Below are 12,113 nucleotides of genomic sequence, written 5' to 3'. Positions count from 1 at the left end.
TTGACTGCAATCGCATCGAGAGCCTGAAATTAGAGTTCACTTATAGATTGTGATTTGGGGATCGGTCTTAGGAAAAGAACGGTCTCCGATCTACTCTCGCTGCTACGTTTTGGCCGCATTCCCAAAGGCCGTCCAAAATACTTTTTTTCTCATATTCTGACAGCATGTCTCCCACCGCGTCTCGCCGTGATGTAAACACACAATCGAATTACAATGAACTTGTCACAACGCACGCTCAGGTAGATCTATCCGTGGATTTTGAGAATCGACTCCTGGGTGGAAGGGTCATCTTAGATCTTGCAGCTATAAATGAGACACCTGTTTCGGAAGTCATACTCGACACAAGCTATCTGAAAGTCCGTGAAGTAGGAGTCAACAGTCGCCCATGTGAGTGGAAGGTCCTACCTCGCAGCGAGCCACTTGGCAGTCCCTTGAAGATCAGTCTGGAGAAGGCTGTCAGCAAAGGTCAGTCACTCAAGGTCGATGTAAGTCGTTGTGAAGTATTTGTAGATATCTTACAGCCTGTTGATAGTCCGTATGATTTCAGATTAGACTACAAACCACCCCGCAGTGCACAGCGTTGGGATGGATGAATCCTGCCCAAGCGAGGAGCAAACATCCTTACATGTGTATGTAAATCTGCTTTCTTCAGTCAAATCATGATCATGTATTGTACTTAGCCTTCTCTAGATTCACAGTGTCAAGCAATACACGCAAGAAGTCTTTTCCCTTGTCAAGATACCCCAGATGTAAAATCTACGTACGTATTTAATATCACATCACCATTACCTGTCATTGCTTCCGGTCTGCCTGTATCGACAGAACGTCAATCTGGAGACAATAGTCTCTATTCATTTCGTCAAGACATTCCAATTCCAAGCTACTTATTTGCATTGGCGAGCGGGTAAGCAAATTTAAATTTTGGAGAAGCAAGGCAAGCTTAAGCTGGCAGCGATATCGCAAAAGCGAGCATTGGTCCAAGGAGTACTATTGCTACAAGCCCAGAGCTCCTCGAAGCTGCTAAATGGGAATTTGAGCAAGACACTGAGAACTATATTCAGAGTCTTGAGAGGATTGTGTACCAGTATCAATGGTCTGAATACAACCTTCTGGTCCTCCCCCCAAGCTTTCCTTATGGTAAGAAAGTCTCAAATTCTGGAAATATTCGGCGTACGCAATACTGATATCGTAAATTTCTAGGCGGCATGGAGAACCCTGTCTATACCTACGTAACGCCAACGACCGTGTCAGGAGATCGAGAGAATGTAGATGTCGTGGCACATGAGCTCAGCCATTCATTCAGCGGGAATCTTGTCACAGCGGCGACGTGGGCTGACTTTTGGTTAAATGAGGGTTGGACCACCTACCTTGAGCGGCGATTGCAAGCTGCACTCTTCGGAGAGCCACACCGTGATTTCTCTGCTATCATCGGATGGAAAGCACTGTGCGAATCCGTCAAAGAATTTGGTGACCACCATGAATTCACCAAGCTCATTCCAGACGTATCGGGCAAGGATCCAGACGATGCATTTTCCACTTGCCCATATGAGAAAGGCTACACGTTCCTCTCGTATCTCGAATCACAGGTGGGAAAGGAGAAATGGAACCAATACATCCCACACTATTTCACTACCTTTGCTCGCCGCTCGCTTACATCCGATGAATTCAAACAAGATCTTCATACGTTCTTTGCTTCTGATTCGGCTGCAACTGCCATGCTCAACGCTGTGGATTGGCATCAATGGTTCTATAGTCCTGGATTGCCGCCGAAACCGACGTTCGATACGAGCTTGGCGGACGTCTGCTACTCTCTTGCTGCACAATGGGAGCAGATCGGCAGCAGAGTTTTCAAGCCATCTCAGGACGATATAGCGGGATGGAAAGCAAACCAAGTGGTTGTGTTTTTGAACGCTGTCCAGGATTTTGTCGAACCCTTGGGTGAAGAGAACGCACAAAAGATGGGCGAGACTTACGGCTTCTTCAAAAGTAGCAATACTGAAATCACAGCAAGGTACTTCGGAGTCGGCTTGAGAAGTCGGGCCAAAGTGGTCTACCAACCCACGGCAGACCTGTTAGGAGATGTTGGGCGAATGAAATTTATCCGGCCGCTGTAAGAATGTCCTCAACATATTGTCCAAGGCCGATAGATCTGACGCTAGAAATAGGTACAAACAATTAAACGCGGCAGATCGCGAGCTTGCCCTCGCAACATTCGAAAAGAACAAAGATTTCTATCATCCTATTTGTCGATCACTCGTTGAGAAAGATCTTGCGGTGAAACGAGACCAATGAGGACTTTCTGAAGCCAAAGGTGCGATTAAAGCACTGCAAAAGATATTTATTGCATTGAAGTAGAAATGGCTCGAGAGGGTACGGTACTGATCCGAATCACGACCCATCAATGGATAGACACGGGCTTTCAGCTTCGTGATGTATTCTATCAATCTGCGATTCGCGAGGCCTCGGGCGGTCTTTGATTCGCTAGCTGACGGTTTTATTTCGTCTAGCCTACTTCTGTCATAGCGGTCGGTCCATTTCGAGTCTTCCATTGATTGACATTACTGATTACTCATTCATCATCATCATCCTTATCATCCTCCTCTGCGCCTCAGCAGCTTGTCCATATCTTGTCGAGGGATCAACAGAAAAATGCAATTCGTAGCAGCTGAGAACTGAAACAGAAAGCCAAAACAATAAGGGATACGAGGTCGGAAGGCTTGAGGCGCTGCTCGCCTCTGAAATCATCGATACGAACTTCTGCCTGATCTTGTTTCAGGTTCAGCCAGTCTGACCCTTTTCACAGCTATCTTTGCCACCGTCATGAATTGGTCTATTGAAAGAGAGAATGGTCTATAAACGAAAAAAAAAGAAAAACAGGGAAGAATGCAGACATGGTTCAGAAAGGTGGCAGGCAACAGACTCCAGCAAGGATCACCCGGAACCCCCGTGCCTCCCTCTAGGTCGCCTCCGCTCATATGACCTTCGAGGCCTATCCTCGTGGAAGGATTCGCGCCTCCTCACTCCGCCTTCCTGCCCTCTTCCAGAATGCGCCTCGTCTTCGCGCCTCTGTGCAGCTTGATGCACCGCGTTGCTGAGGAAGCCATTGCCCCTCTCTTGAATGTCACCGGGCCCATGGTGTACCGCAACAGGGTGCTGTCTTGGCTGCGTCGGTATCAGCCTATCAAGATGGTGCTGGTCATTCCGGAGACTCTGCATTTCGGCACTTCTGCGACGTTCGTTACGCCGGATATGATCGATATCCTCCTCTCTTTGTCGCCGTCTTGCTCTCTCCGATCTCTCGATCTGTTCGCGACTCTGACGCCTTCTCAAGCCCTCGGCAGATTCAAGAGGCTGGCGAGTATTATTGCCGATGCGCCGTCGGCGCTCGCGACGCATTTCTCCTTCATGATCCTGCTCAGCTCGCAGTCGTGCTTCACGTTCTGCGTCTGCCGCATTCTCTGCTCTTTCACGCCTCTCTTTCTCCTCTCGCAACTTCTTTTCCACCGAACTGCGAGTAGCTGGTGATAGCGAGTGACGTCTTCGCGGGCGCTCGTGCTCTCTTGTCGGCTCTGGTGAGTCAGAGGAATCGTCATCATCATCACTTGAATGATCAGGGTAATGGAGGATGATTTTCTTAGGCTCTTTCCTTTTCTTGTTCTTGAGAAGTTCTTCCCTCGGCTTTCGCTCTATGATCTTTGGTTCCAGCCCCGAACGCCAAGCTGGGGGCGGCGTCGGTGCCCTTGGTGGAGGGTCTATCATTGTGAGCTGGTTGCTCGGTCTCGGTGTGCTTTTGGCTGCAAGATTCTGCTTCCTTTTTCTCCTGCCTTTTGATGAGAAAGGATTCCAAAATTTAAGGCCTACTGAGAGGCCTTCTCCTGTATCCCTTGTTGCCTTGGGCCTTGCTACTTGGGTCTCTGGTTGGGACCTTGGCTCGACAATAGGCGCGTGCCTTCTTCTGTATTCTTCGATGTCTGCCTGAGTCGCTTGACGATTGGTGTACAGATTTACGATCTCACGACGATGGCAAGGCGCGCTGGGAGTTCCGCGAGGGCAAGTGTTTAGAACCCGTTCTCTTCCTTCCGTATGTCCGTCAGGAAAAACCAAGTTGTATCGTTCGATCCTGCACATCGAACGATGAGGACCTTTGGTGTCTTTTTGTTGAATGGCGAGATCGCCTTCTTTTGCAAGCAGCGAATGTCAACCTGTGTCTCGAAATGTATCAACTAGGTGGGACGAATGCTGTGGATGAATAGAATGCATCTAGTCAAGCGATCATGGCACACGTGTGTTGTGAACCAAGCCGTTAAATGAGTCGAAGTGTTTTCGTTACACTGCTGTGTGGTAGAAGAGTTGGGTCGTGTGAGGTGTGTGTAAAGTTATATATATGAAGGGTCCGATGCCTTTTTGTGTGTGAGTGAGTGTTGCAGCCTTGGGGTGCTATGACGGTGCTTGGCGAGAGAGCTTTCGAGGTCTCGTCTGCTCTTTAATACTCCGACTGCCCTTGTCATGCGCTTCCCATGGAACAGACGACTTGAACCGAATGAGGCTAGGGCGAGTGAGGCAATGCAGACTCTGTGGCTGAATGGCAGCCACATTCTCTACTACGGCAATTACGGGACGAGGGCCTGTCTCTTTTCTCTTTTCTCACCTCAGATGCTCCTCTTCTAACCGCTTGAAGCTCAGCGAGGCATAATTGCTTGGTCAGATGCTCTGATGCCCTGAGTAATGCGATAGTTACCTGCAAGCTGTCGGGGTCCTCGTCATCGATACTCGTACAAGTGATGCCCTGCGCACCAGAGCAAAAGGGTCATACATGGGGGCCCCCAATCCCCCATCTCCCCCCACCCACTGGGAATTCCGAAGCGTTGCTTGGCTGACCGGCGAGCAGGGGGGTTCAGGGAGGGATGAGGGGCCTCGCGCTATACGCATCCGGGCATAGTCCCCATGCTGCGGAATCCAACAGCTGTTCAGCCTCTCCTCTGTTTCTATATACGACAACAATCATTTCCCAGCATTCACCGCAGCGCATCATTTCGACCTTGGAGCCCGTTTCAACCATGAGCTGTGCTCCAGCAATCGGCTTGGGTAGAGCAATGCTTAGAGGTCGAAATAGCTGCTGAATAGGTTCCTCGTGTCGAACACCGCGTGAACGGCACCTAACTATTGCATGCATAGCCTGGCTTCCGTAGGCTAAGGTAGACGAGCGATGCACCGGAGGCGCTACTGTAGGCAGCCAGCTCTTGCCCTACCTGATGGTCCTGCAGCCATCCGTTTCATCATAACGTGCTTACAGCCGAAAAGATTCCCAATTCTCCAGCGCTCCGGAAGGTTACTCCCAAAACCAGCTCTCGGGCCGCCGTGAGACTGCCAAATCCCCCTTTGCTCCTGCTTATATGTCACCTGTTCCACAATGTAAGCCACTTGGCTCGTGCTTACGACCGCATTTGGCAGTCATTGCCTTTCGCCGACCACCAGCGGGTACCCTTGCTGGTGGCAGCTTGACAATTGCGAAAGGGGTGTTCTTGGATTCATTGTTGGTGATCGCAGGCTACGACCTTACTCCTTCGTCGGCATCGTTCGCTCTAAATCTCTCAGCAGGATTCATTGAATCTTGCACCCTGCCAATAGGACTGACGCGAGCCCTGCAAGCGCCTCACAGCTGCCTAATTTCTCGGTCCTGTGATCTTGTGCGATGAATGGCCCTCTGCCTTCGGTTTGTGCGGTGCGAGAAGACTGGTCAGCCTTGGGACGCCGATAATCGGAAGTGATTATTTCCCCCATGTTAATCTGTCCATATGGTCGGAATTTGACGGCCTGAAGTCGCGGGAAGCCTACATCCAGAAGGACCGACTTTCCAAAGGACTGCATTCGTCGTGCATGGTTCAAGTCTTGTTTGTGAATCATCGCTTTCTATGAATCCGGCAATGACAGTGAGCGATAGGTGATCCTTCGGGATGATCATGCGAGTGAGGCAGGCTGTTGAAATTCCTTTAGCTTGCTCCAGGCAAATCTCTGATCCAGGTCGCACTTCAAGGTCGGTTGACTCTTCGCCTCACATAGACGTTTCCATCCTCATGTCTCTCGCCCATCAAATGTTCTTCAAGATCCCAGAGTCGATCTTCAAAGTCATGCATATTTCTTTCGATTGAGTGTATCTTGCTGCATGTCATGTCAATTTGGCCAAATGGAACTTTTCAACTGCACATACTTCAAAGCAGTCGTTGACACATATGCAATGCGACGAGTCTGAATTCTCTGCACTTGATCTGCTATGGCAATGATGTCGTCCTTTCGACGCATCCACGCTGTAGTCATAGTCAGAAGTGACAATCGGAGAAATCAATAGACAAGCATTGCTCAAGGTTCAAAGCCTAAGATTGAGATCAACAGAAAACATGCAACGTACCCCATCGCCGCGAAAGCGTCATCGGCAGATAGTCCACTTCTGAATTTTGGTCTGAACGTTCGATATCCTTCTCTTGCACAACCGGCGGTCCAGCCACGAAGGCATCTTCCAGGCTCTCAAATTGCTGCAACAACTTTTTGACCGTTCCATTGAGGAGTCTGGCTACACTAAGATCATCATTACTGCCATCTCTCCTCTTTCTATGCCTATTCCTAGACCGGGACCTTAACAAAGACCTGAAATAAACGCGCTCGCCCTGCAACTCGGAACGCGTGTTGTCTAAGTATATCCTCATTTCCTTTGGCGCAGACCAAAGAGTGAGAACCGTGTCCCAAAAGACTCTTAGAAATGTAAAGAATGTGAATGCAAAACTCAAGAAACCGACAATAGCAGAACCATAAGAGATGCTTGGCAAGCCCCCAGGCATTTTTTCATTCACGCCGGCATCAGTCGGAAGCAGAAAAAATCAATCACAACAAGCATGTCTGGATATGAAAGCTCTTTATGCCCAAAGCACTAGTAGCATACATGAGAAAGCAGACCAAGTGCTGTTTCAAAGAAAGAAAAGGATGCAGGCGTGATGACATCCGATGTTGTTTTTGAAGGAATCATGATATGACGACATCTCAATCCGTTATGTCAACTCCCCTCTCCTTTCGATGATATGGCGTCTCTCATGGATGTCTGCGTTGACGTCTGTACTCTCTTCTTCAGACACAGGTATCGAAGTGTGGCTAGAGGTGTTGCTCTTCTTACCTCTCAGCTTGTACGCTATGACCATGTGCTAAACTTCGATCGCTTTTCTTGGTTTTGCGCGGTAGTTCTACGAACCGGCCTGAAAGAGGTAAAAGATATCCTGTTTGTAGGTATGGGCCATTTAGGCAAGAGTCTTGTTGAGAACAATCGTCTGCTGTTGAGACGTCGATATCTTTGCGAACGAGATCGATGGTAAGGCACCAGACGGACTTGAGCGGACACCAGTCGTGGAAGGCGCGGTCATTGGGAGTGCTCACCGCATTCGAGGTCTCAGTAAAAGCAAGATATTCGTGTTGTCATGCTCATTTCTCCTATCATTGTTGTCTGAAGTGTGTATTTCAATGCAGGTCGGCCAATCTTTGCCATTGAGGTACTAGGGCTGGGTACAATGTGCCAACACTCGACTCTCTACGCAACCTTCACCGCCGCGTGATGACACTCGAAGATCAATTCTATCTCTGATGCTTTTCCATTCATGCCTAGCAAAAAACGCTACTTAAAACATTTTCAGTAGATTATGCGCCGCCTCAGCAGCGCTCAGGCTGTGAGTCTGGTCATATCCATTAGCCCTACTTTGGCGTCGTACACTCCAATCTTTATTGGGAACGTCACTCTACTTGGACCTCAACTCACGCCCGATGTAAACAATGTCTCTCGAGACGGAGGCTATTCGTCTTTGATCAATGGTAACATTGTTTGGCTCTACGATGATACGGAGTGTATGGACTCGCAGGGCTCTCAACTCTCATTCGTCTCCAATACTGCTGCTTTCTCTGCTTCTCCCCGCGACAATTTGACGGTCGTAAAAGATTTTGGAGTGGTGAATGTTGGGAAAGAGAAAGATGGAAGCCCAAAAAATGCAATCCTCGCAGACACGACTGTCGGCAGTGGAGGCTGGGTGCCGTTCCAGCCAGACGAGCTTGCGTTCAACCAGCAAATGAAGGGAAAAGAGAGAGTTGCAATCTGTGAGTGCTTGATGGTATACTTCTATCAGTTGTCGTGTTGACCATCCTTGAGGGCCTGGGACTTCACCTACACCTATTAGTGTAGACCAAGCATTCCTCTTTGCACCTCTCGTTTACGTCGACTACAAGCCCCAAGATCCTTCAAAGGAGTACCAAGGTCGCGGCATGACCCTAATCAGTATCACAGCATCGAATGACGGACCTGTAGCAACTCGTCAAGGCGACCTCATCATCCCAGGCACTCAAATCGGATTCGGCGGCTTCACCACCCTTGTCGGCCGCAAAAGCGCCGAAACAGCATCTAACGACGATGGCGAGCGCGACCTGTACTTGCTTGGCGTCACCAACGCTGGTCTTCAACTTGCGCGTGTCGGCATCAACAACCTCGCCACCTTCTCCTCCTATGTGTTTTGGGACCCGTCGAGCCAGAAGTTCACCAGCACCCGCCCAAAACCCGGCATGATCGACAATACGAAAATTTACATGCCGGGCACTTTCACCTCCGGAAGCGTCTTCTACAGCCCCTACTTTGAGACTTTTATCATGATCTATTACAACAAACACGCTGACTCCACTTTCTATATCCGCTTTCTCGACCTTACTCGCCCCATTTTGAAAGACAAGACCTGGCGGCCCGGCGGAAGAGATGGTCAAGGTATCGAGGCCGAAGATGTAGAAGCACTCGTCAGATATACTTGGTCTCCGGAGCAGATCCTGTATAAGTCTACTCCTGGAAAGGGCGGGTTCAACTACGCAGGGACTCCGCACCCAGAATACTTCAATCGGCAGTATTTCGCCAAATCACTGTATCCAGACAAGACTGCGGAAAAAGATCGGAGGAATGAGTGGTATGGATCCAATTTCATGAGCGAGGACGATGCCAATGGCAAAGATGGGAAATTCTTGCTGCTCAGCTGGACAAGCCAGAAGAAAGGGGGCATGGATACGGGAATATACGAAATCGTCCTCGCGGCGGTGGAATTTGGTGATATTCCTGAGAATCCCGAGATCGAGAAGGGCGCCGAATCCACAAAGACTACGTCGTCCTCTCCAGGTGGGGAACCGACAGCGCCGCCTGCAGCGGGCTTCAAGGCAAAATCGAGTGCTGCAGACTCACAAGGCGGCTTTTGTAGCATCTGGATGCTGATCCTCGGCCTCTTCGCTATTAAACATTTTCTAGATTTATGAGTGTAGACAAATCTTCCCGGCGCTTTAGAATGAGCGAGACACCCCGCAGAGACAAAGCATGGATCCTGGCAGATTATGCTAGTGATAGAGGATGGAACTCAATGAATAGACTTCCGTCCTTCCATTGCGAACCGAGATGATATCTTCTGCCACTGATAATTGTCCCCACAAGTCTTTGACGTTTTGTGCTGCTTTCTCAAACTCGATGAGCCTCCGCTCAATAATTGGTTCCTGGAAATGTCTTTAGACGGAGGAATTTCTCGGTTGGTTCGGTTTCTATTAGATTTTCAAGTCTGTGAATGAGCCTTTTTGAAGTACACGCTATGTTCCATGCTATCGCTAGACAGGGTATTGAAGACTTGGAAATCAAGCCGCGCCGTCAACAAGAAGACTTACTTAATAAGGACGCCTCGCTAGGATCGCTTAAAGGTAATGAAGAGCAATTGCACGTGCATCATATGTGAAAAACAAATCAAATACAGCACTTCTCGAAGGGTCCACCGACCTTTCTTTCCCTTTCTAGGCCAGCTTCAATGCAATGCCCTCCGGCACTTTCAACGCATCATCATGCGCATCAAGCGGTGAGCGACAGCCTCTCCTTCTCCACCGCCCTCGGCGCTCATGGCATGCATCTTTTCGGCATTTTCGGCAGCAAGGCTGTTTCTCTCAGCTTGAATTTCTACTGAGTCAGGGTAGTACCAGCTGGCGATGGCTGCATACATAGTTAATTTCGTACATCTTCCGACTTAGATCATTTCAACTTACCAATGATCATGTAGATTAAGATGCAGAGGGCGCCTTCCAAATAGTTGGACTTTTGATCACGCAAGAAGTTGCCCACCACGATGATGGCCAGAATAAGGACGACAATGTTGAAGATCTCGAAATTGAAATCCATGGCCTTGCCAAGACCCCAGCCTACGATAACCACGAGAGAAGAATTGAAGAGTGCTGTCTGGATCGTTGCGCCAAGGACGTGAGCTAAGGCGAAGTTCATCTGGTTGTCCCATGCTTCGTCGACGGCTGTTAGGTGTTCTGCTGCCTTTTCTACAAGGGGAACAAGGATAAGACCGATGAAGCTGTCGTGGATTCCGCGATCGACGACAATGTATTCAATTTGCTCGACTAAAGAACGGGTTAGGTCGGTCCGGATCTGAGAGAGAGTGGAAGATCTAAAGAATTCTCGTCCAGCTTACCCAAGAATACTGCGTGAAGAGAAACGCATGCAAGTGCAATCACAAGTGCGACGATACACTCGGTCAATGTCAGCTTTTCCTTTGCTAGGTCCTTATGCCTGTCGTGATCCTTTTCTTCGTCCATTTCCAAGACTTCATCGTAGAGGCCATGATGTGTACGCATTTGAAACCAAACGTACCTAAAGTCGTATTACTTAGGAAGCGTTACAGAAGCATGTTAAGAAGGCTTACATGAGGAAGGCGAAGATTAAGATGACAGCACTGATACGGGAGATGTGTAGGACATCGTATCGAAGAGTCTCGTCATTGATAACATCTGGAGCAGCACGGAGGGACGCATAGAATGCACTCGGAATCAGGAGGCCGAACCCTGCAACAAGAAGGAGTCCGCTCCCCACCTCACTGACCACCTCGTGAAACTCTTGCTCATCTCTACGGAGACCTCCTGCGAAGAAGCAGAAGCCTAAGCAGAGCAGCAAATTTGCCAGGATGGAGCCCAGGATTGCCGCACGTATGACAGGAATATTGTCCTGAGTTCGGGATATGAGAACGATGAACAGGATGATCTCGACAAGGCCGCCAAGGAAGGTCTCAAGGAGAACGCCTAGTAGTCGTTAGCAACGTCTGTAGGATATTGCTTGCCCAGACTATGCCTACCGAATACTTTTGGTAATTTACGGGCGAGCTCTTGACCAGCGAAGCCGATGAGGTTAGCGGTCGGTACCATAGCAATATAATTGAGGATAAAGATCCACAGCTGCTGCTCGGGACGAGCAAAATGGAGGGCGATAGCGGGTATGACGAAGGGCCACAAGATATTCACAGCCCTCGACAGGCCACATGAGGACCGGAAACAGATCCGCAAGAATTTCAGAGGGTGGATGCCTTTGCGGCCACTTTCTCCGTCAGGCGCGATCCCTTTTGTGACTTTATGGCCCTTGTGGTTGAAGATGGCACGACCATGGTGGTCATGGTGGATGTCTTTTTCTTGCCCTCCCCGACTTGGACCAGCTTCATATTCTTGAATTCCATCCTCGGGGTTGTGACCTTTCCGGCGGCGTCCAAGGATACCGTCCAGCGCCATTGCTTATTTCTTGCTTTAAAGTCCTGGATCTTGAAAGGTGCTTGGTGGGCAAGAATGTTAATGGATGAGGTAGCACGACGCTAAGGAGACGTGGGAAAAGGGTGTAAACAGTGTAACGTGGTGGTGGTAAGTATTCAGACCACGAGGGAGGATGTAAATAGGTCAGAGCATTGTCACTAAGGAGCGTGAGGGATATTGAAGGTGGTCGTAAACTGATTGTACAGAAGCGGGCAAAAGCTGGCAAAGAAACATTCAAAACCTGGCGGTGAATCCAGACCCCAAAGAGATGATCAGACGGCCCCTTGCCAAGGCGCTTATGCATTCAATGGAAGTTCATTTGCTGTGAAAGTATCAAATGAGATTCACCCCTCTTATAGTCCTCGTTCATTGTCGGCCTGTGATTCACTTCTGCCCCAAGGAACGTACCACCGGGTAGAGAGATAGAGATCAGACACCGGGTTTCAATATCGTTCAAATGGGGAAGGAGGGCAGGCCTTCGGTGCCACTGATCTGCGTGC

General features: G+C 49.3%; 4 protein-coding genes across 4 annotated transcripts; 2 read left to right on the top strand and 2 right to left on the bottom strand.

The window, feature by feature from the left end:
* Positions 1-164: 164 nt before the first annotated feature.
* Positions 165-2,292, top strand: KY384_003149 (uncharacterized protein; the record flags this gene model as incomplete). Its single annotated transcript, XM_044811670.1, has 5 exons — positions 165-465; positions 823-904; positions 953-1,137; positions 1,201-2,110; positions 2,166-2,292. 5 exons carry the CDS (start codon positions 165-167, stop codon positions 2,290-2,292), a joined length of 1,605 nt encoding a protein of 534 aa, XP_044670803.1.
* A 639-nt stretch (positions 2,293-2,931) lies between these two features.
* KY384_003148 (uncharacterized protein) lies at positions 2,932-3,759 on the bottom strand (the record flags this gene model as incomplete). The annotated part of the gene is made up of 1 exon (XM_044811669.1): positions 2,932-3,759. The coding sequence occupies one exon, from the start codon at positions 3,757-3,759 to the stop codon at positions 2,932-2,934; it is 828 nt and encodes a 275-aa protein (XP_044670802.1).
* Positions 3,760-7,679: 3,920 nt separating this feature from the next.
* KY384_003147 (uncharacterized protein) lies at positions 7,680-9,315 on the top strand (the record flags this gene model as incomplete). The annotated part of the gene is made up of 2 exons (XM_044811668.1): positions 7,680-8,127; positions 8,180-9,315. The coding sequence occupies 2 exons, from the start codon at positions 7,680-7,682 to the stop codon at positions 9,313-9,315; spliced, it is 1,584 nt and encodes a 527-aa protein (XP_044670801.1).
* Positions 9,316-9,869: 554 nt separating this feature from the next.
* On the bottom strand, positions 9,870-11,595 carry KY384_003146 (uncharacterized protein; the record flags this gene model as incomplete). The annotated part of the gene is made up of 5 exons (XM_044811667.1): positions 9,870-10,027; positions 10,081-10,440; positions 10,512-10,690; positions 10,743-11,115; positions 11,169-11,595. The coding sequence occupies 5 exons, from the start codon at positions 11,593-11,595 to the stop codon at positions 9,870-9,872; spliced, it is 1,497 nt and encodes a 498-aa protein (XP_044670800.1).
* Positions 11,596-12,113: the final 518 nt, after the last annotated feature.

This window comes from Bacidia gigantensis (genome assembly GCF_019456465.1).
Source record: "Bacidia gigantensis strain McMullin 20006 chromosome Unknown contig_180, whole genome shotgun sequence".
NCBI lineage: Eukaryota > Fungi > Ascomycota > Lecanoromycetes > Lecanorales > Ramalinaceae > Bacidia > Bacidia gigantensis.
Note: the sequence above shows the minus strand (reverse complement) of the source record. Positions and strands in the feature narration are given on the sequence as shown.